The sequence below is a fragment of the Oncorhynchus mykiss genome, chromosome 5 (assembly GCF_057628025.1).
Source record: "Oncorhynchus mykiss isolate SJ-2025 chromosome 5, ASM5762802v1, whole genome shotgun sequence".
Classification (NCBI taxonomy): domain Eukaryota; kingdom Metazoa; phylum Chordata; class Actinopteri; order Salmoniformes; family Salmonidae; genus Oncorhynchus; species Oncorhynchus mykiss.
Window position 1 is genome coordinate 79,174,507 of NC_143026.1, and position 24,071 is coordinate 79,198,577.

The 24,071-nt window shown below is 42.6% G+C and overlaps 2 protein-coding genes and 1 non-coding gene across 3 annotated transcripts; 2 read left to right on the forward strand and 1 right to left on the reverse strand.

Moving 5' to 3' along the window:
* The first annotated feature begins 44 nt into the window (after positions 1-44).
* LOC110524610 (large ribosomal subunit protein uL18) lies at positions 45-4,744 on the forward strand. Its single transcript, XM_021604435.3, has 8 exons — positions 45-90; positions 751-820; positions 986-1,101; positions 1,617-1,751; positions 2,406-2,608; positions 3,160-3,337; positions 4,252-4,340; positions 4,583-4,744. The coding sequence occupies exons 1-8, from the start codon at positions 88-90 to the stop codon at positions 4,683-4,685; spliced, it is 897 nt and encodes a 298-aa protein (XP_021460110.1). The 5' UTR covers positions 45-87; the 3' UTR covers positions 4,686-4,744.
* Positions 3,968-4,065, forward strand: LOC149983589 (small nucleolar RNA SNORD21). The gene has a single exon (XR_016496459.1). It is a non-coding gene; the product is annotated as a small nucleolar RNA SNORD21 (small nucleolar RNA).
* Positions 4,745-5,758: 1,014 nt separating the features above from the next.
* On the reverse strand, positions 5,759-19,885 carry dipk1ab (divergent protein kinase domain 1Ab). Its single transcript, XM_036978450.2, has 7 exons — positions 19,770-19,885; positions 19,556-19,639; positions 8,002-8,136; positions 7,728-7,835; positions 7,295-7,471; positions 6,787-7,002; positions 5,759-6,599 (listed from the first exon to the last, which is right to left on the reverse strand). The coding sequence occupies exons 1-7, from the start codon at positions 19,782-19,784 to the stop codon at positions 6,003-6,005; spliced, it is 1,332 nt and encodes a 443-aa protein (XP_036834345.1). The 5' UTR covers positions 19,785-19,885; the 3' UTR covers positions 5,759-6,002.
* Between the last annotated feature and the right edge of the window lie 4,186 nt (positions 19,886-24,071).

Genomic DNA, 24,071 nt, shown 5'->3' on the forward strand with positions numbered 1-24,071 from the left:
TGCAAACTTCCTTTTTCTAATGCAGCGGAGTCAAATCCCCTGTCTTTGACTCCAGGCTCCTGGTTAAGGAGACAGAAAAGACTGAAAATGGTTAGTAAAACGCCAAAATATGTTCCTACATACATATATAAGACATCAGATATGTGTTGTGTGCAATCACATGTTTTAGATGTTTTTGAAAGCCATAGATGAAGATGGATTCCGTCCAGCTACCTCTCACGGGGGTCTATCAAACGTGGCCTAATGGCCGCTTGAATCAATTCATGCTTCCTGTAGCTCTGTAGAGATCTTCCTAGCGAATTGTTACTTTGTCTGTAATCAAGTCCAGTGATGTGAATCGCTAATAAACATGTTTATAGTGTTGCCAAAGTCGGAGTAGGGTCGAAATTAAAACTAGCCCGAGGCTAGTACTTTTCACACCGGCTGGCTAGTAGAAAATGTGGTCAGCTAGTTCGACAGTTGGTGAAATTGTCTTTTCATATATCGCATGGCACAGATTTTGGACCGGGATAGGATAATGTGGTCAGTGCCCCAAATCCATCCCTGTGCTGAACATCGCAAAGTAGTGCTAACTAACTGCTAGCTAGCCCATCAGCGAAGATGGGCCAAAGACTTGGTGTGACAATGTCTGACAGTTTGGCCACATAAAATAAACTTTCAGTGCAGCATGTGTAACGTTAGGTCTACTTTGTGTGTTGAAAAGTAGTTAGGTAGGTTTACCGACATGCTAATTACGTTACTATCTTATAGGGTTTTGTGAAAGTGGTGAAAAATAAGTCCTACTTCAAGAGGTACCAGGTCAAATTCAGGAGGAGGCGAGGTAAGGGATTTCTAAATTGTCAAAATGATTTGTTTTAGCACGTGATTGGAGTTGTAAGAATGCAAATGCCATGACTGTCCTGATATTTCCTTTCACACTAAAGACCCTATTCATTCCATTGATAAACCTCCATCTCACTGACTTTGGTATCCTTGTTCTGCATAGAGGGAAAGACGGACTACTTCGCCCGTAAGCGCCTGGTCATCCAAGATAAGAACAAGTACAACACACCCAAATACAGGATGATTGTCCGCTTCTCCAACCGGGATATCGTCTGCCAGGTAAGATGGGGAAAATGTTGGAATTACCAGAATGGACAATCTATTTAGCAGCTTACTTTTGACAGTAACACATTCATCAGTAACACACAATTGACAGTTACACATGTGGCTTGTTAGAGTCAAACCCACAACTCTGTTGCCACCTGAGCACCATGCTCAGGTGGCAACAACTAACTAACTTAACTGTCCAGTTTAATCCACTGAGAAAAATGTGGAACTGTGTTCTCAGATCAATTCAAATAGATTGACCCCATCATTCTCACATGTCCCATGACGCTTTGATTTGAGTTAATCGGAGATGTCCCATGATGCTTTGATTTGAGTTAATCGGAGATGTCCCATGACGCTTTGATTTGAGTTAATCGGAGATGTCCCATGATGTTTTGATTTGATTTTATCGGCGATGTCCTATACTATGACTGGTTGGTTACCAGAAATCGGCGCAGCACACGCTTATGGATTAAATGTTGTAGACTATATTGTCATTATTTCTTGTGTTATGTGATTTGCTTCAGATTGCCTATGCCAAGATCGAGGGGGACATGATCGTGTGCGCTGCCTACTCCCATGAGCTGCCCAAGTACGGGATCGCCGTTGGTCTGACTAACTACGCAGCAGCCTACTGCACTGGTCTGCTGCTGGCCCGCAGGGTAAGATCAGCTCTCATACACCCCTGCTCTGACCTGATGGCTCCCTCCATAGTTTTGTTCAGTTTGCAGCACTATTAGCGAATGCGTATTCTATGTTTCTACCCTGTTAATGAAAGCTGTCTTTTATCAACATTGCATGTGCCATTTACTTTCGTCAAACCTTGTTTAATCTTTTACACCTTGAACTCATTTCGAAGTTATTGACATAACTCTGGATCGCGTTCTGGATTGTTTGTTATAGAGATGCCATGATTCCCTGTATTACATGAAGTATGTCTGCTCTGCATCTGAATTTCCAAACAATCCTATTGAACCATGCATTTCTTTTTGCTCATTGTGAGGAATTGGCAGTTACAGGCGAAAGGCTAGCTGTCCGTTTGACTTGATCCACTTGTTTAGCAACTGACTGTAATATAATATGCCATTTAGCAGACTTAGTCATGCATGCATACATTTCTACGTTTGGATGAACATGGGAATGGAACCCACAATCTTGGCATTGCAAGCATGATGCTCTACCAACTGAGTCATAAAGGACCTCTGCTTTAGCCACCTACAGTGTTGCTTGCTGAGCGAGAACACACTACCAATGTTGTCAGCTTGGCTTAATACTACAACAGATTCCTCTAATCCTGTTTTTGTCTTCCCCTCCAGCTGCTGAACAAGTTCGGCCTGGACAAGGTGTACGAGGGACAGGTGGAGGTCACTGGAGATGAGTTCAACGTGGAGAGCATCGACGGTCAGCCAGGTGCATTCACCTGCTACCTGGATGCAGGGCTCGCCAGAACCAGCACTGGCAACAAGGTTTTCGGAGCCCTGAAGGGGGCTGTGGATGGAGGCCTGTCCATCCCCCACAGGTAATTACTTTCCCTGGCTTAAGAACATGTTTTTGTAGCCAGGGGCTGTATGTATCTAGTGTCTTGGCGTAAGACTGCTGATTTAGGAACAGCTCCCCCTGTCCACAATCTTATTCATTGTCATCAAAAAGGCAAAACTGATCCTAGATCAGCATTCCCACTCTTGGGGCACATGATGCATACATCCCCAGGTCAAGATTTGTTTGTAAGTCACACAGATCTGGGACTAGGCTAGTACTTCTGAAGTTGCCAGGATCTATGTGTTGCTTGATGATGATACACTTGAGGCTGAGCAAATTGTAGTTGGTCCTTCATTTGCCCAGGTTGATGTAACATGTCCTGTTTCAAGACGGGGCTGAGAGCAAAATGAATCAGTAGTTTACCAGCCAAATGTTATGTTCTTGGTGTTCTGCAATCACTCATTTCATATGGCCTTAGTGAAACTATTGGTCATAGTGCACTGCCTATAATCCTCAGTCAATATGACTGGGTCAGTAGTCCCTTTCTGCCTGACATGGTCTTGTCCCCTCTTCCCCTTCCTTTCCCCCTAGCACTAAGCGCTTCCCTGGATATGATGCGGAGAGCAAAGAGTTCAATGCAGAGGTCCACCGCAAGCACATCATGGGTGTCAATGTGTCTGAGTACATGAGCTATCTGATGGAGGAGGATGAGGACGCATACAAGAAGCAGTTCTCTCGCTTCATCAAGAATGGCGTTGCCCCTGACACGGCAAGTTGAAAGTTCACACTGAACCCATTGTGATGTATCGGGAGGTGCCTGCCAATACATGTCTATTAGTTAAATTAGACCACAGCTGGATGGTTACGTGTTTATCTGCACTATTAGCCACTTGGGATTGTATCACACACCCAGTTCTACCCAGTTTTCACTGAACCAAACTAAACCTGAGATAGCATGGGTTGCTACTACTGCTCTGTTAAATTCTTAGGCCTCATGCCTGTAAGCATACTGGGGATCATATCAGCTTATGATGCAAATAAATTCTGAAGGGAAAGTTGTGCTGAATCCCAAACCAGTCCCTTCCCCTTGGCCCTGCGTTTGCGTGTTCACAGAGGCCTATTTAAATGTAAAACACAATTGCGTCATTCAAGTCACCCGTGTTTCCTGAAGTTAATGGTTTCATTTAATTCCCTTGTCACTTAGGAAGTGTCCCTTGGAGTTGTCAGCAACACGTGACACCAGAGTGCCCTCAAAACGATTTGGTAGGGAGCGAGGGCCTGGTTTGGGATTCTGCGTTAACTTACTGTCCATTGCTTCAATCTTATCAATGCCCTCTGATCTACAGGAGGGGATAGGGGTTGATTTGGAATTTTTCAATAAGTCTATGTAGTAACTGCTGCTTGATGATGATAGACTTGAGGCTGAGCAAATTGTAGTTGGTCCTTCATTTGCCCAAATTGATGTAATCAACGTTTCAAGACGGGGCTGAGAGCAGTACAGTTAATACATTTGTGTCATATGTACTAGTCCTAAAATACAACTGGCAAATGTGACAACTCATTCTTAAACTATACTGCATCCAGCAGGAGCCTCTGTACTGTTGTGTTAATGTGTATTTGGTCTGGAATTTACTTTTATTTACCCACTACATGGTACTATTGTTTGCCACACTTGTCTCGCAGGTTCAGGAGATGTACAAAAAGGCCCATGCTGGCATTCGTAACAACCCAGTCCACGAAAAGAAGCCCAAGAAAGAAGTCAAGAAGAAGAGGCAAGTTGATGAGCAATTTTGGCTATTTTCTATTGGAATGCAGTACTTACTACTGCATTGTTGGCTTTCATGCTGTTATGACTAAAACATCATGGTCCAAGTTGGGGTCAATTTCAATCTGTTTGTATTTAAACACATTTCAGTTTACTTATTGCATTGTCCCCTGCCCTTGGCATTGTAGTCATGTTCCCTGACATTGTTAAAATGCATCGTAATGTAATAATTCTGTTTGTCTCCCCCAGGTGGAACCGTGCCAAGCTCTCTCTGGCCCAGAGGAAAGACCGCGTTGCTCAGAAGAAGGCCAGCTTCCTCAGGGCTCAGGAACAGGAGGCTGCCGACAGCTAAACTCTGGTCCTAATGATGTAGGGACAATTCTTTGTTCTAATAAATCTTTAGAAAAAGAATATAGCCTCTGTCTGTTATTGGTTTACCCCTCTATTATAGTAGCTACTGTTTGAAGTGTTACCCATACTGTTTAAGTGGTTGAGATTGTGTGGAATTGGACATGGAACTGATTTACTTACTCTCCTCTGAAGTGTTGGCTAGTCTCTTGATTCAAAACCATCCACCGAGGATATTCAAATATGGACCTCCAATCCAGTTTCACTGCTGATTTCATTTTTTCTAATCAAACTTATTTAGACCTGGGACACCAGGTAAATGCAATTTAATCTGGTAGAACAAAAAAACAAAGCTGACCTAGCTTGAGTTGAATACACCCGCTATAGACAGTGTTCAATGCAGATTTTAAATAGATGGAGGGAAAGTTGACAATGGAATACAATAGGCATTGTTTGCTAGAAATGTACAATCAGTCTAAACATTACACAAATTAAGGGGGAAATTAACCCAGTCCCCCTCAATTTGTAAAGCATTTTTAACCGATGGTTTGATTGTCCCTCTATATACTGAAATTTAAACAACATTCAACAACGTCAATTGAAATGAATTCATTTGTCACTAATCTGGCTTTCACATGACTGAGCAGGGGTGCAGTCAGGTTAAAAACAAAAGGTCTACCGACTAGGGAGCCAGGCCCAGCCAATCAGTTTTTCCCCACAAAAGGGCTTTATTACAGACAGCTGATGAAATGGAGTAATTCTCTGGGTGACTGGTCTCGGATGATCCCACAGGCGAATAAGCCGGATGTGGAGGTCCTGAGGCCGGTTTGATGTACTGCCAAATTCATTAAGACTGAGGCAGTTAATGGTAGAGAAATGTAGTCAATCCTCTGGCAACAGCGCTGTTGAACATTCCTGCAGTCAGCATGCCAATTGCATGCTTCCTCAACTTGAGACATCTGTGGCGTGTGATCAGTGGCCTTTTGTCCCCAGCACAAGGTGCACCTGTGTAATGATCATGCTGTTTTATCAGGTGGATGGATTAACGCTCAAACATTTGTACACAATTTGAGAAGATTTTTGTGCATATGGAACACTTGGCATCTTTTATTTCAACTCATGAAAAACAGAACCAACACTTTACATGTTGCTTTTATATTTTTGTATATTATAGTTCCCTAAAAAGCTTAAGAGGGGGCAGCAGTAGTGTTCATCTGTCCTGATTCTCCACCCTTTCCCAAAGTGTGGATTTACAATAGTAGAAATGCTGTTCCAATCAATACTTTCAAATCCAGGGTCTGGATGTACCTATGTTTTCACCTCAGGAGTCCTTAGTGTGCGATATCTTTTTCCACAACAAGCTCTTCAGGTTGTTCAGTATAAGTGAGTGTTCCATCTCCATCTGTTCAGCCGAGCCCTTCAATGCTATACATGCATACAGCTGTTTCTCCAGCTCCTCCTGAATGTCAGACGGCGCCCCGTTCAGGAGGTAATCCTTCAGTGTGCCGCACGCCTTGGCCAGGTTGGGCTGCGTCACCTCTGGAGTACACCGGTGCTTGGTGAGGTCACAGGAAGTGCGACAGTCGGCACCGTACAGACAGTCGTCTTCCGTGTCGCACCGCCGCTCCCTCATGGCTTTCTGGAAGGTGGCCTCAGGGACAATGTGGCGAGTGTCCATCACCTTCAGGTCGTGGTGGTCGTTGTAACCGAAGCCGTCCGCGCTCACGTCACACATGAGGAAGGAGCCGAAGGTCCCGTGGAAGACATCCTCAACGAGCTCCAGGAGGCCGATGGAGATCTTGGCCTTGCGGGGCCAGGAGGGCGTGAACCACTGGTCCATGCTGCGTCGTACCCCCGCGGGGATCCACAGCTCCACCACCCAGGGCAGGCTGATGCCGTACAGGGGAGCATAGGGCACCTTCTCCATCACATACAAGTTCAGAGAAAAAGGGAACAAGAGAGATGGGGGGTATTGGAAGAGGCAGAGGAGAGAGCTGTGATGACTTTCATCACAAATACGCTCATGATTACTAGATCATTTGTGTTGTCTGAAGAAAATAATCCCTGTTTTTATTCTTCATAAATGGGCATTCCTATTAGATTACCTTCTCCATCACATACAGGTCCCCACAGAAGCCCAGGAGCCTAGGGGTGTGCTCTCGGTCCTGCAGGACTATTGCTAGCAGAAACTCATTGAGCTGGAGAAGAGCCCACGTGGAGCGGGCCTCCGGCAAGGAGATGAGGCCATCTTTGTTGTAGTCGGCCATGGAGAAAACCAGGCTCACCAGGTCTGGAAGGTTGGCCTGTTCACCCACCTTGGTCTGGAGAGGAATAAGGGGTAAGAGATACCTTTGTAACAGAACTGCATTAATGAACACGCTAGCCACTAAAGTCATAACACACTAACAAAGATGGTAATAAGTTACGTGAATGTGAATACTGTGACAAAATATCAATTAGCATTTATGAAATATTGGTGCCCTGATTATAAATGCATAATGTATGGATTATGAATGTGTTATGAAGATCTTCAAATAAGTGTTGGACATGAACCTATTAATAAAAGCTGGTAGTCTAATGAATCACACTGGGATGAGATGACAGTATTCTGACCTTGAGGTGGCTGAGGACCATCTCTTTGAACTTCTCCACGGAAGTTCCCTTGGTGGGCTTGTTGAAGGGCGATGCCTCCTTCCTGTGCTCCATCTCAGCTCCCAGGTTATAATGAGGAATCTCTTCCATTTGGCACTTAATCACCCCCTCTAGGTCCCCCCAGCCACCTGAGTACACCTGAGACACACAGACCCACAACATGCTCGTGTTAGTTCTCAGACACAGAAACACTGTAGCTCTAAACACTATGGGTGAATCTCAAAAGTCCTTCCTTGATTCCTCATGTCCTCTCTCCACACCACCTGCCCAATGTCAGAAGGAAGTGAGAAGCAGATCCTTGGATCTTCTCCTCCAATGCTCTCCTTCCCTCTTACATTTTGGAAAGGAAAGACTTGAGATTTACCGTAGAACTAGGATCAGAGTCAGATCTGACCTGGTTGTTCGGCTTGGCAGAGAGACACTTCCCCAGGTACAGCGTGTCTTTTTCACACAGGCTTCTGCATGCCGAGCCGTCGATCACTCCTTTCCTGTACTTGTCACACTTGGATAAATAGACATGGTGTTGGTTTGTATAGTAACTCACAGGATGGTTTCAATACAATATGGAAGCTGACACTGGAATGCTGTATTTGAAGGAATAGTATATTTTTAACCAGTAGGAGGCTCCATCAATTTACTTATTTCATATAAGGAAATGGAGAACTCACTATGGAATTCTTGCACTCATGTCCACGACACAGCTCTGAGTAGGATGAGTACTCCACATACACCACCCAGCTACCCACAAACACTGCCAGCCATGAGAAGAACAGATACTTCATGTGCAGGTAAGAGAATCGGGCCTGAAACAGAGAGAGCAAGGGAGTGAGGGAGAGAGAGTAGATAATGAGATAGAGGGGGAGAGAGAGCTGTGATGACTTTCATTACATAAGATCATGATCAGAATACATAAATGGGCATTCCTATTCGAAGAGTTCAGGTGGAAATCATATTACCAAGAAAGCAGGAATGTGAGGTTGTGACACTCAGCACTAAAGGGATTTCCAGTCATTTCCATAAGCAGGCTGGTCTAGTACCAGTAGTGTAGTTATCCAATTAATAGCTCCTTCACTGGGTGCATAATGAAACATGAACGTTTAACTGAGATTCAGTATTATAACAATCCTGCAGAATAGATGAGGTGAGAGATTAACAGATAACACACTGACATAATTTGCGCTAAAACAGGGTCAGGTTGTGAGACGTGAAGATTCATAGAAAGAACCAGATTCAAAACGACACTTCCTCAAAAACTAATGTCAATTTAGATTTGAGTGGGTTTCAACAGAATGCATTTCGAATGCATTGCTGTGCCAGAAAATCCTACCTTTCTCCATGTTCTTCAGGAACTAACAGCTAACCGATCCATTTGAAATTTAAATGCCACTTAAAGAAATTTGGCGGGATTGCCGTAAATCCCAGACCCCTCGTGGCTTGACATTCTCTAATCAGACATCTTAAACCTATTTACTGTGTTATTCCTCTCCAGAAGGGCTGGGTGATCTTGTAAAATGTATAACACGTGAAAGAAATAATAACTATTGTTATTGAGAGGGAGAGTATGAGAGAAAAACAGAGTGTGCTTGGGGACAGGGAGTCGATACAGCCATAGGGCTCTGGTAAAATGAAGTGCACTATATAAGGAATAGGGTGTCATTTGGTACATAGCCAGTGACAGACAAAGGAGGGAGGAGGGGTGAGGCCTTCTGTCTTGTTCCCAGTGTCTGTTGCGCCTGCATCTATGCTTGTTGTAGTCTAGCAACCATCTGTGAGAACAGACCATGTGACTCGTTCTTCCTAGACCGACTTGGCCACTGCAACAGAGAGAACAATAAATCACTGAACTGAGGTGGGTCATATAATGAGGGGGGAGAGCGAGAGACATATCGTGTACGAGCCAGCATTGAGTCAATCATGTAATTTCATGTGATCCCATATAGTGGCTTGCGAAAGTATTCACCCCCTTGGCATTTTTCCTATTTTGTTGCTCTACAACCTGGAATTAAAATAGATTTAGGGGGGGGGTTTGTATTATTTGATTTACACAACATGCATTTACACAACTGCATAACTATCTACAACATATTACAGTCCTTCAATAAAACATAATTTTGTTCACTGCTATAACAGCACATTCATGTACACTATTTATGAAACTGTTAGTAATGAACTAGTTTATTCTAATTAGAGAGCAATTGATGGAGAAACAGGCCTTAAATTGGGATATACATGGGTAGTTGCCTATAGAGGGCCTTGTGGCGTACAGTAATACTTCATTATTACAATGACTATTGATTATGAGCTCTGTAATCAACAACCCAATGGTGCTCTGTGGTAACACATGGTTAGTTACAGGCAGACAGCTACTGTACAATCTTTATCCTTTTTGACACTCCAAATTGTTATTGCCTTTTGATTCATAATTCTAAAAATGGACTATCTTAATGTTCTCAGTAGATCAATAATGGCATTACTTCAACACAGAAAGCTGGCTGAGTGGAGGAATAACAGACATTCAGAAACCCTTTCTATCCCATCTATTAATAATGAATATGTCCAATGTTTGACAGTGATGGACTCCCCTAGCCTCTCTCCCTCTCCCTCTTTCAGTTCCAATTTGCTTTATTGACATGACTCTGTCTCTCTCTGTATCTCTTCTGTGCAATTCTCAACTTAATACAGTACTTTGAGTGCCAATCTCAATTTCTCCCTCTATTCCATGTTGTGATGCTGTGTGTGGATCTGTAACCACTTCTTACTCAATTCCCACATTTCATTACCGTCCAATGACTATGGACAGAGTGATTAACCTACATGATTGTGAGTAAAGGTGAACTCTTGCATCGTCTTTGCCCAGCACTTGTAATGTGATGTACATTGGACAATACCACTTTCTAAAGATGAAACCTTTACGCAAATGAGGAAAAGCGAGTCCCTGTTTTCTGAATTGGATTTCTATAAGAACTCTGTTATTAGTGATGATGCATAAGACTGGGACTTGACAGATGTGCATTCCCTTCATCTTCCACCCACCCTCTTTCACTGACAGTAAAGATGACTCTTCTGAAATCAATTTAGCCCTTCAGTCTGCATCCATCTCGCTCTCTAATCTAATCCTTCTCTCTCTATTCAATGGACCTCTTACTGTAATGTCAGTCCATTACTCTCCTCTTTTGTCATCTCAGTGTTGAGAGCTGTGGAGTCTTTTTTATTTTACCTTTATTTAACTAAGCAAGTCAGTTAAGAACAAATTCTTATTTTCAATGACGGCCTAGGAACAGTGGGTTAACTGCCTTGTTCAGGGGCAGAACGACAGATTTGTACCTTGTCAACTCAGGGATTTGGTCTTGCAACCTTTTGGTTACTAGTACAACGCACTAGGCTACGCTGCCGCTCCTGACTAGTCACAAGTCACTTCTCTATTGTGACTGCAGGTTCAGAGCAACCAATTTTTAGCAATTATCTCTCCCCACAGCCCAACCTCATTCTGTGGGTTCCTAGACCTGGACGGTGGTTGGAGCAGCTAGAGGTCAAAGAGCTGTAATCTCGGTTAACCCTTTTCCTCTGTGCTTAGATTTTTCCATACTTGTGGGAAGAGTTGGTGCTTTCCAGATAAGTGTTCTCCCAGCCGCAGTGCCTTGATATTAAACCTAAATTATTCAGCATTCCACAGGACCGACAACTTCTCAGAATGTCATTTACAACAGCATGGTGTCTAGTGTAGTCCCTCTCTATATGCAGGCTGATCTCTGCCTCGGTGTCTCAGAGAACCAGATACACTTGACTTGGGAGGTGTGCCAGGCTAATAACATAATCTGTAGCTTTCCTTGTAATTTCTCTGTGGCATTCCCTGGTCAAGTAATCTGAAGACCTCATACACTTGACTTTACACTGAGTGAACAAAACATTATGAACACCTGCTCTTTCCATGACATAGCTTTCACCTGGTCAGTCTATGGTCCCTTATTGATGTAACTTATTAAATCCACTTCAATCAGTGTAGAGGAAGGGGAGGAGACAGGTTAAATTATGATTTTTAAACCTTGAAACAATTGAGACATGGATTGTGAATGTGTGCAATTCAGAGGGTGAATGGGCAAGATAAAGAATGTATGTGCCTTTGAACGGGGTACGGTATTAGCTGCCAGGCGCATTGGTTTGAGTCAAGAACTCCAACGCTGCTGGGTTTTTCATGCTCAACAGTTTCCTGTGTGTATCAAGAATGGTCTACAACCCAAAGTACATCCAGCCAACTTGACACAACTGTGGGAAGCATTGGAATCAACATGGGCCAGTATCCATGCCCCAATGAATTGAGGATGTTCTGAGGGCAAAAAGGGAGTGCAACTCAATATTAGGAAGGTGTTCTTAATGTTTGGTATACTCAGTGTACTGTATGTTTAGAGTGAGCATAATCGGTAGGTGTCCTAGTACTTTCCCAGTGTTTTTTTACAAACCTAAACTGAAAGAACTAATCTCGATTAACCCAGAACTAAAGTATTGCGTAATTGGTCAGAGGCTCGATGAAGTTCAGGGTCCATTTGTGGGAAGACAGAAAGAGTATCAGAACTGGAACAAAGAGCTCCACCCTCTCTCTATGCAAGTTGCGGGCAAGTCTATTGCCAAATGTTCCCTCCCCTTTCGAAATTCGAAAAAGATGCTAACACCTGTGAAACCAAGATTTGTCCAAAGCACCGGAACTAACGCTGCTCGTTATCTCACGCATGCCATTGTACAAATCATGACAGATCTACAGTGACATTTATGTTTACGTAGTCTGTCCATGAGAGACTACCACACAAACAATACACTGTGTTCCATATTGATTCTTGCGTAGGTAGGTGCTGTAAATTGCATCCAACTGCAAAGTCATTATAGATAACACTCTGAAGGAAAATAAATATGTGGTTGTTCTTTAAAAATCAATGTTTTGAGGGCTTTCATTTGAACTGTGATTATGCATTTCTCACTCCTATACAGGAGCCCATAGGCTGCTGGTGGGGAAAGAGCAAGGCTACGTCCCAAATGGCTCCCTATATAATGCAAATAGTGCCCTATGGGCCCTGGTAGAAAGAAGTGCACTATAAAGGGGATGGAGCCCTAAAACACAGCTAATGAGGCAGCATTGATCCTGGCTGTTGTGACTGCTTGTTATTAATTACCAGCTGTAATCAGAGCTGTGGTGATGTAATGGCGTGTGTGGATGGTAAGGGCGGAAAGAGTCATTATAGGGCACGACCTTTGCCCTGAGATCCCGGGTCAAAAGTGGTGCACTAGAAAGGGACACAGCCTTAGCCATTGTTTAGCCACTAAATAATCATGCATCCCACCAGGCCTTGGGTTTTATTTCCTTAGAAGGAACTGCAGAAAGTGTAATTGATTATCCCCTACATATTATGTCTGAAACATGCTGGAGATACCAACATTTCAATCGACACACAGAGACCACTGGTGTGCTGGGACTATAGTCTAACTAACCCTAACTACAGTCCAGCTTTTTTAATTGACACTGAGCAGAGGTCCAGATATTGAGTCCATGCAACTTAAGGATGCACAACAAATACATGGACAAAGCACTTGTTATTTGTGACCTGAAACGGCTCTTTGGCATCCATATACGCAGGGAGAGAAGATAGAAATGTTCTCTGCTCTTGATCCATTTCTATGCTGACACTTGTTTTGCAGCCCTGCTCACCACTCATCCATTATTCATGATCATAAAGCTAGTCCTCTCTAATGGGCACTCTCTCCAGCTGTGAAGAGAGAGAAATGGAAAGAGAGAGATATGGAGAGATGGGGGAGAGCGAAAGAGAAAGAGGGATAGAGAGATGAGGGAGGGACATATGAACAGGGAGAGGAAAGGGGGATACCTAGTCAGTTGTACAACTGAATGCATTCAACTGAAATGTGTCTTCCCGCATTTAAGCCAACCCCTCTGAATCAGAGATGTGCAGGGGGCTGCCTTAATTGACATCCACGTCATCGGCGCCTGTGGAACAGTGGGATAACTGCCTTGCGAGGGATAGAGATGAGAGAGAGGAGATGAAGGGGAGAGACAGAGAGGAGATGAAAGGGAGAGAGAGAGGGGAGATGAAGCAGGGATGGATGGAGAGGGAGAATTAAAAGATTGGGTCACAGACAAAAGCAAACCATTTCCCTCCCTAATATTCTAGATGGGGAACACTAATAGGCTTATGCACAGTGCACACACATGGGAATCATCAAGCGTGGAAGATGTTTCCTGGTGAGAGCTTCTTTTTGTACCACCTGTGTAAACTCTCTGCTTGCATCTCCCTCTCTCTCATAGGAGTTACGCACCAGTAACTCATCTGTCCCAGCATCCATCTCTTCCTCCCAGGACTCCAAGTCTCTAAAGGAAGGAGGTGTCATTACTATTTGCTGTGTGCATTGTGCAGGCTCAGAGAGATATCACACTCAGTGCATCCCAAATGACACCCTATTCTCTACAAAAACACTATATAGGGAATATGGTGCCTTTTGGGAATTACACACTCTCTATTTGTGTGCCTGGTACAGGCACAGGGAGATGTAACACTGTCTCTGTGCTATGTGCAGGAGCTACGCGCTGCCTGGTTGAGCGGACTCATCCCAGTCCCAAGTCGGACAGCATACAGCAGGCAATAAGAAAGACCCTCTCCCTCCTGGTCGAGGACACACCCTCCTGGTCGAGGACACACCCCAATCCCCACACTGACTCAACACTGCGACAATAACACTACATGTTAACAGCAGATTTTGGGCCAGTTGTTCACTTTTCACTTACATACTGTGTAGATACATATGACATGTTCATGGCCTGTTGTAAGTTACAGTCTCCTAACATACAAGCATGCAAAAATACACAGCCTTGCTCTCTCTTCCTCACATAAAACACACACGCACAAACAATCACGCAAACCTACACACACGCACAGAATAGCAGAAGTTGCCACAACAACTTAACACATTGCTTGTTAGCTCTCCTCTTGTGTCACAGGACAAAGTGACATGTCAATAGCATTTAATTCTGACTTCCTGCTCTTCTGCTCCAGATTAGTTCATCAGTTCAGCCTATCGAGCATGTCCAAAATACAAATGAAGTTTACACCTAAGGAGAGTGGGGTGGGAAGAAAATACTAACCAGCTAAATGCTGCATCTTAAGTAATATTGATTAAATTAGGCTCCCACCATGTCCTCTGGGACAAGCTTAGACCTCAAACAGTGGTTTGTGAACACATACTGATAGATTCATGCACTGCAGAGCATGGAGAGGAGGCGATATGGGAGAGAATGGAGAGATGAGAGCACGCAGGTGTTCCCCTAAGGAGAGAGAGTTGTGGAAAGAGTTGACAAACAGCACCTCCTTAAACCTCCCCACATCTGAGTTTAACTGACTAAAATGTAGGTAACCAAATCTTCCAGAAACATACAATTTAAAACTTTGAATAATTTGCTCTGTTCTGGGCATGTGTGTTCTAGTTAGCACTGTCAAACTGTGCCAACATCAAATAAGATGATCAGTATCGTCATCATATCCCCCTATTGCACATACTGACACAGTTCCTCATATTCAGGCTCGGGCCACAGGGGTACATCAGACCTGGTTCTCTCTCTTACTTCACAGGGACAAAACCGGTGGGTGGGCAATGGACATCGGTCCTTTTCATTTTTAATTGCAATACAAAAATACAGCGGTGCCTGATCACATATTCACACTGTGTTAAATAGGTGACAAATCACAACAGACACGTTTCTAGGCTACCCATATTAAAAATGTGCAGCCAGGGCTACGTGTTTGGTGATCTCAACTATGGCTTTCACAAAGGCCCATAGGGCTTTGGTCAAAAGTAGTGCACGATATAGCGAATAGGGTGCCATTTGGGATGAGTCATTCCCAGGTTCTAACTCTGGTGGTAAAGGACTCAAGGAGCATTGGATGTCAGATCTGGATGACTGGGTACAATAAACTGGACCCAGCATGGCAGGATTACCCTGTCTCCTGACAGACAGACAGGATCCATGGAGCAGTTTTATCTCGGCTGGACCACTGAGCTCTGCACCCCCTGACAACCATGGCCTTCCACAGTATGTAGCCTATGTGGAGATTCAATTTTGGGCGATAACTTCCGCCACACGCAGTGCAATGTCTGACACTATTAAGTCGGAAAGCAGACCCAACTGTAGACAATACGTCTTTTGATGCTAAGGATTTGTTGAATGTTTTGTGAAATGATTTGTAATCTCTCATGGCTGTTTACGCAAGATTTTTGGTCTGGTTTAATGAGATTAAATTACTTGTGACATTCTGGGAAATTCTGTAGGCTACGGGGAGTACAATTTTAAACAGTGCTCTGCATAGATAAAACAATCACAAGGAATCCATATCTCCAAGTAGGACATCTGCTTGGGGTTTTATTTACAGTTGAAGTCGGAAGTTTACATACACCTTTGCCAAATACATTTAAACTCGGTTTCACAACTCTTGACATTTAATCCTAGTAAAACTTCCCTGTATTAGGTCAGTTAGGATCACCACTTTATTTTAAGAATGTAAAATGTCAGAATAATAGTAGAGAGAATGATTTATTTCAGCTTTTATTTCTTTCATCACATTCCCAGTGGGTCAGAAGTTTACATACACTGAATTAGTACTTGGCAGCATTACCTTTAAATTGTTTAACTTGGGTCAAACATTTCAGGTAGCCTTCCACAAGCAGTTGGGTGACTTTTGGCCCATTCCTCCTGACAGAGCTGGTGTAACTGAGTCAGGTTTGTAGCCCTCCTTGCTCGCACACACTTTTTCAGTTCTGCCCACAAATTTTCTATAGGATTGAGGTTAGGGCTTTGTGAAGGCCACTCCAATACCTTAACTTTGTTGTCCTCCCCCCCAACGATGCTGCCACCCCCGTGCTTCACGGTTGGGATGGTGTTCTTCGGCTTGCAAGCCTCCCCCTTTTTCCTACAAACATAACAATGGTCATTATGGCCAAACCGTTCTATTTTTGTTTCATCAGACCAGAGGACATTTCTCCAAAAAGTACAATATTTGTCCCCATGTGCAGTTGCAAACAGTAGTCTGGCTTCTTTTATGGCGGTTTTGGAGCAGTGGCTTCTTCCTTGCTGAGCGGCCTTTCAGGTTATGTCGATATAGTACTCATTTTTACTGTGGATATAGATACTTTTGTACCGGTTTCCTCCAGCATCTTCACAAGGTCATTTAATGTTGTTCTGGGATTGAACGCATCTCCTTCCTGAGTGGTATGACGGCTACGTGGTCCCATGGTGTTTATACTTGCGTACTATTGTTTGTACAGATGAACGTGGTACCTTCAGGCGTTTGGAAATTGCTCCCAAGGATGAACCAGACTTGTGGAGGTCTACCATTTTTTTATGAGGCCTTGTCTGATTTCTTTTGATTTTCCCATGATGTTAAGCAAAGAGGCACGGAGTTTGAAGGTAGGCCTTGAAATACATCCACAGGTACACCTCCAATTGACTTAAATGATGTCAATTCGCCTATCAGAAGCTTGTAAAGCCATGACATAATTTTCTGGAATTTTCCAAGCTGTTTAAAGACACAATAAACTTAGTGTATGTAAACTTCTGACCCATTGGGATTGTGATACAGTGAGTTATAAGTGAAATAATCTGTTTGTAAACAATTGTTGGAAAAATGACTTGTGTCATGCACAATGTAGATGTCCTAACCGCCTTGCCAGAACTATAGTTTGTTAACAAGAAATGTGTGGAGTGGTTGAAAAATGAGTTTTAATGACTCCAACCTAAGTGTATGTAAACTTCCGACTTCATCTGTATGTATGTATGAAATCGGCATGTCTTACTGGAGCGACCAACCGGCGAGTGACGGTGTTCCATCATGTTATGACCTCATTAGGAAGATGCAGAGTGGCCTGGAAAACCCTCCGTGGGACTAAGATGGCAGACACACACACACTCCCCCTTGTGACTGCTGTCACTTTTCACTTACATGGCTTACTCACACAGCGGTGTGAAGGAAAAACAGGCACAAAACAAAAATGCAGCTCAGAGTGTGTCTCTTGGTTGAACAAAACAGACAGATGAGATGATGAGACCAGGGTTTTTGATTCCGGCTGTAAAATAAATTACATTTTTAATAGATATGTTGATCACTGGGGGAAAAAATAGCTACAAACATGAACCATATCTAACTAAATTAAAAAAAGGTTTGGCTCTATAAGTTGCAGTAAAACACCACTCGCATTGTAAAGGTTGGATCTCCTACATGGTCTAGAGAACACTGTTTTTCTCAGCTTTCCAAGTTGATTCAGAAAGTATTCAGACCCCTTGTCTTTATCCACATTTTTTTACATTTAGTTTCCCCCCCCCCTCAATCTACACACAATACAAAATTCTGACAAAGCAAAAACAGGTTGACATTTTTGCTAATGTATAAAAATAAATAAAAAGATGACAAGTTGTCCTTTAAAGTTCATGTGGATAATCTTGTGACAAGCTTTAACTGAAATAGTTTTTTTTTCGTAATAACGCTTGCTTCACGCTTATGGCTAGAAAGAAGCTTTTTCATGCCACTTTTCTCTCTGTAATTGATTATGGTGACTTGTGTATATGCATGCAACCTCCTCTGTCTTACAGAGACTGGACTCTGTTTATCATGCATCATTGCGCTTTATTACAAATGCCAAGTCACTCACCCACCATTGCACCAAATTGGACCTCACTTTATATGCGTAGAAAGATACAAATGTATGTGTTCATCTACAAAGCCCTTTTGGGTAAACTCCCTCTTTACCTCTGTAGTCTGGTCTCCTTCACCACCAGCAGTTACCATACCCGGTCTGCTAGGTGGTTGCTACCTTCTTGGCCAGGTCTCCCTTGAAAAAGAGACTCTCTGTCTCAATGGGCTTTTCCTGTTTAAATAAAGGTTAAATAAAATAAAAAATACAGGACCTATATACTAGACAGAGGAAAGCCCCAAAAATTGTCAAAGACTCCAGTCACCCAAGTCATAGACGGTTCTCTCTGCTCCCTCACGGCAAGCTGTACCAGAGCACCAAGTCTAGGATCAAAAGGCTCCTTAACAGCTTCTACCCCAAGCCATAAGATTGCTGAACAATTAATCAAATAGCCACACAGACTATTTCCATTGTCCCCCCCCTCCCATTGACACGGTACTGGTATCCCCTGTATGTAGCCTCGTTATTGTACTGTGTTACTTTTTTACTTTTGTTTATTTGGTCAATATTTTCTTAACACTTTCTTGAATGGCACTGTTGGTTACGGGTCTTTTAAGTTAGCATTTCATGGTAAGGTCTAGGTGTAGACCTGTTGTATTTGGCGCATGTGACAAAGTTTGATTTGATTTGATCAAGTTGGTAGAAACATCTCAAGGATGATCAATGGAAAGGATTTTTGAAATGGAAAACATTTTTGGAAAACATTTTTGAAATGTTTTATCCATTTTAGAATAAGGCTGTAACTTATGAACACCTGGTCTTTCCATGACGTCGACTGACCAGGTGAAAGCTATGATCCCTTACTGATGTCACTTAATGAAGGGGAAGAGATGGGTTAAAGAAGGATTTTTAAGCCTCGAGGCAATTGAAACATGGATTGTGTAGGAAATTCAGAGAGTGAATGGGCAACACAAAATATTTAAGTGCCTTTAAACGGGGTATGGTAGTAGGTGCCAGGTGAACTGGTTTGTGTCAACAACATTAGAATTTTAGAATTCAACAACAACTTTTCAACAACATTACAACATTAGAATGCAAAGAAAAACATTATCTAGCTGTCCTTGGGATTGAATGCAGTGCTCTCATCCATGGAAAAATACATTGTGTATCCTCCTGTTTTGTGTGAAAGCTGGATGATCCCTGTTGCTACAGAAACGGTGAGTACCTACTGAATTGGGCCAATGACTACAGCTCTTGGGCATCGACAGAGCAAGTACGCTATTGGAAATGAAATAGGATCAATCCAATACTCAAAGAAACAGTTGTATCAGAAACAGCAGCCTCAATAATGGCAATGGCCAAAATTACAGTTTACCGAAGATTAAAATATTGCAAATGAATGTATATGAAATCGTGTCCAAAAGAGCCTTCTAATGTTCAAAGTAGCCTACCATACAGGAACATGAATAATCCCAACTGTCCAATAGTGAATGGGTGATTGTCCGATCACGATAAAGTATAGGAAAGATTTCCCACTGGGTTTACCTGTATGTAGATAGGCTTCCTCAGCCAGACCCATGAAAACAGACCTCTTGCCATGGCAAATAGAGCACATCTCACAACACTAACCTGCCAGAGGAAGAAAAAACAATAAGAAGCGAAACATAGAAATCTAATCTCGTCTTCTGCACAATTATTCTGCCTTCTTGTGTAGCAATAATTAACCACAGTGTGTACAAATAATAACAGTCCATTTCACCAAATCCTTTCTCATCCTCCGTCAAATAAGCTCTTCCTTGGAAGTGCGCTTTCAGTGCTGCAAAATAGCAGCCACTTGAACGCTGCAGCACTCTGCCCACGAGACAGAGTAGGAGGGGATTGTATAGGAAAAGGGGTCCTTGATAAAGGCGTATAGATTACAATACTGTCACAAATGTTAAAGGCCCAGTGCAGTAAAAAACGTGATTTATCTACGTTTTATAATATTTCCACATAATGACGTTGAAATAATACTTACAATTTTGAAAATGATGATAATGCTCCTTTAGTGTAAGAGCTGGATGAAAAAACTGCATGAAATTTCAGCCTGCTTTAGTGGGATGGAGTTTTGTCCTGCCTGGAGACATCCCCAAGCGGTAAATTAGTTAATAGACCAATAAGAAAGAGTTCCAAAACTCTGCCAAAAACGACTTTTTCAGTTTTCCCCTCCTTGCAAAATTCTTGCTTGAGAAATTGGTCTTTGCTAAGAAACGATTGTTGTTTGTTTTTGATCATTTTAATTGAAAACAATCACAGTGATGTACTTAATTGTTAACCAGAAATGATTTGCTATGGAGATAAAAACGTCTGCTTTGTACCTTTAAAGAAAAGCTGTTCGGTAGACTGCTACTATGTACTACTGTATATGTCTAAACAGCACACAGACAAAGTTGTCAAATAGTTTCTATACCGTCTTTGGTCTTACTAAAACGGTTACAAAGAAACACGCACGTTCTATGATTTTACGTCAGTTAATCATGAAGCAGAGCGCAGGATTCCTATCATGTTGTAAAACAACACCACTTCATCCAGCATGTAGAGAGAAGTGTGGAGTGAGTGGCAGGCGAGCTTGATTGTATTAACTCTTCGCACCTATGTTATTTAGACTTTATGTTGAACCGCACCATGTCCACCGATTAACCAAACAGGTAAGAGCAGCACATAACGAAGTAACTAAGCAACTGCCTCCGAACAAGCCATCTACTTACTGGTGGCTAACTCTACATAAATTAGCTAGCTAGCTAACAAACTTGCTAGTTAACTTTAGCTAAAATGCTAACCAACTGTAATATGTCGCTGACTTTGGTGTTATTGTTGCCTTACCTCTGAAGTTTGGTGTACATACTTCATTGATTTTATTGCATCCAGATTGCCACTGTACACACACTCTCACCAGGATGGCTGAAGAACGCAGGGTCTGTAGCAGTGCCCCACAGGTTGAGTCAAAGGTGAGACAAGCTAACCGTAAATAGAGGCTTGCAAGAGATTATACTTTTTTTTAATGTATGTGATTCATTTATCAAATAAACTGCTATTCAATGGAGGAATGCATTAAAAGTCATGTTTTTTTCAGCCTCCCTCTTCATCCTCTTCAATGAGGGAACTGGAATCTAAAAACTTGCATCTCAGAAGGAAGTTAAGCTCAGTGGAAGAAGAAAGTGTTTCTGTGATGCAAGAAAACAGACAACTGATCATTGAATTGGAAGCAGTGAATCTTGAACTTGCCAGCTCCAAAACCAAAGTATTCCAGCTCATGCAATTTTATACAACCTCTGCCATTATTAATGATTATAACGCTATTCATGCAGGCCTTTACAGAGGGCCCAAATAATTGTTACTAATGTGGGTTTAGTTCCACAGATGCTCAGCTTGAACTAAGACAAATTTGTTCACCTACAATGTTGACAGGTCCGGGTTCTGGGTTCCACCGTAGGGTCTAAGACTTCTAGTGTGTGTCATATGAAGGAGGAGATTGAGGGTATGAAGGCTGAGGTTGAGGCCCAAGGGGATGCACTCAGGTTGGTAGGAGAATACACATACACAGATACAACTTTGTGAATGCAGTTGTGCTAGATGTGTTGCCATGTTCATTGTAGAGATACAGAAAAGAGGCTGGAGGAGACTGAAGAGACATTGGTTATTAAGAGCAGACTAGTGGACCAGCTACAAGAGGAGCTGAAGGCTGCTAGGGCTGAGTTAGAAAACAGGACTAATCAGGGGATAAGGTAAGCAGTGATTCTATTTTCTTTAACAATCCCCACTTACTATAAACATGGAGTTCTCAAAATATTTAGAACACCCCCTTTTGCCTTCAGAACAGCCTCAGTTAGTCAGGGCATGGACTCTACAAGGTGTCGAAAACATTCCACAGGGATGCTGGCCCATGTTGACTCCAATGCTTCCCACAGTTGTCAAGTTGGCTGGATGTCCTTCAGGTGGTGTACCATTCTTGATCCACACAGGAAACTGTTGAGCGTGAAAAACCCAGCAGCGATGCAGTTCTTGACACACACTGGTGCGCCTGGCAGCTACTACCATACTCCGTTCAAAGGCACTTAAATATTTTGTCTTGTCCATTCACCCTCTAAATGGCACACAAAAATCATTCTTTAACCTGTCTCCTCCCCTTCATCTACACTGATTGAAGTGAATTTAACAGGTGACATAAGTAAGCGATCATAGCTTTCACCGGGCCAGTCTTTCATGGAAAGGACAGGTGTTCTTAATGTTTTGTACACTGTATGTAATACACATCACCTGATGTCACCTCCTTGTACTAGTGCTTGTTTGTTAACTAAGATATACAGTTGAAGTCGGAAGTTTACATACACCTTAGCCAAATACATTTAAACTCAATTTTTCACAATTCCTGACATTTAATCCTATTAAAAATTCCCTGTTTTAGGTCAGCTAGGATCACCACTTTATTTTAAGAATGTGAAATGTCAGACTAATAGTAGAGAGAATGATTTATTTCAGCTTTTATTTCTTTCATCACATTCCCAGTGGGTCAGAAGTTTACATGCACTCAATTAGTATTTGGTAGCATTGCCTTTAAAATTGTTTAACTTGGGTCGAATGTTTCGGGTAGACTTCCACAAGCTTCCCACAAGAAGTTGGGTGACTTTTGGCCCATTCCTCCTGACAGAGCTGGTGTAACTAAGTCAGGTTTGTAGGCCTCCTTGCTCGCACACACTTTTTCAGTTCTGCCCACAAATTTTCTATAGGATGGAGGTCAGGGCTTTGTGATGGCCACTCCAATACATTTACTTTGTTGTCCTTAAGCCATTTTGCCACAACTTTGGAAGTTTGCTTGGGGTCATCGTCCATTTTGGACCAAGCTTCAACTTCCTGATTGATGTTTTGAGATGTTGCTTCAATCTATCCACATCATTTCTCCCTCATGATGCCATCTATTTTGTGAAGTGCACCAGTCCCTCCTGCAGCAAAGCACCCCCACAACATGATGCTGCCACCCCTGTGCTTCACAGTTGGGATGGTGTTCTTCGGCTTGCAAGCCTCCCCCTTTTTCCTCCAAACATAACGATGGTCATTATGGCCAAACCGTTCTATTTTTGTTTCATCAGACCAGAGGACATTTCTCCAAAAAGTACAATATTTGTCCCCATGTGCAGTTGCAAACAGTAGTCTGGCTTCTTTTATAGCGGTTTTGGAGCAGTGGCTTCTTCCTTGCTGAGCGGCCTTTCAGGTTATGTCGATATAGTACTCATTTTTACTGTGGATATAGATACTTTTGTACCTGTTTCCTCCAGCATCTTCACAAGGTATTTTGCTGTTCTGGGATTGATTTGCACTTTTATCACGAAAGTACGTTCACCTCTAGGAGACAGACTGTGTCTCCTTCCTGAGCGGTATGACGGCTGCTTGGTTCCATGGTGTTTATACTTGCGTACTATTGTTTGTACAGATTAATGTGATACCTTCAGGTGTTTGGAAATTGCTCCCAAGGATAAACCAGACTTGTGGAGGTCTGCAATTTTTTTTCTGAGGTCTTGGCTGATTTCTTTTGATTTTCTCATGATGTCAAGCAAAGAGGCACTGAGTTTGAAGGTAGGCCTTGAAGTACATCCACAGCTACACCTCCAATTGACTCAAATTATGTCAATTAGCCTATCAGAAACTTCTAAAGTCATGATGTAATTTTCTGGATTTTTCCAGGTTGTTTAAAGGCACCGTCAACTTAGTGTATGTAAACTTCTGACCCACTGGAATTGTGATACAGTGAATTATAAGTGAAATAATCTGTCTGTAAACAATTGTTGGAAGAATTACTTGTCATGCACAAAGTAGATGTCCTAACTGACTTGCCAAAACTATAGTTTGTTAACAAGACATTTGTGGAGTGGTTGATACACTTAGGTTGGAGTCATTTACCTTGTTTATGTAAACTTCCGACTTCAGCTGTATTTTCCATTAATCCCAAAGAGTTGAGCAACAGAGAAAGGAAGCTCTTGTTACTGCAGAGAGGCAGACATTGGCTCTCCGGAGTTACAAGGGAAAT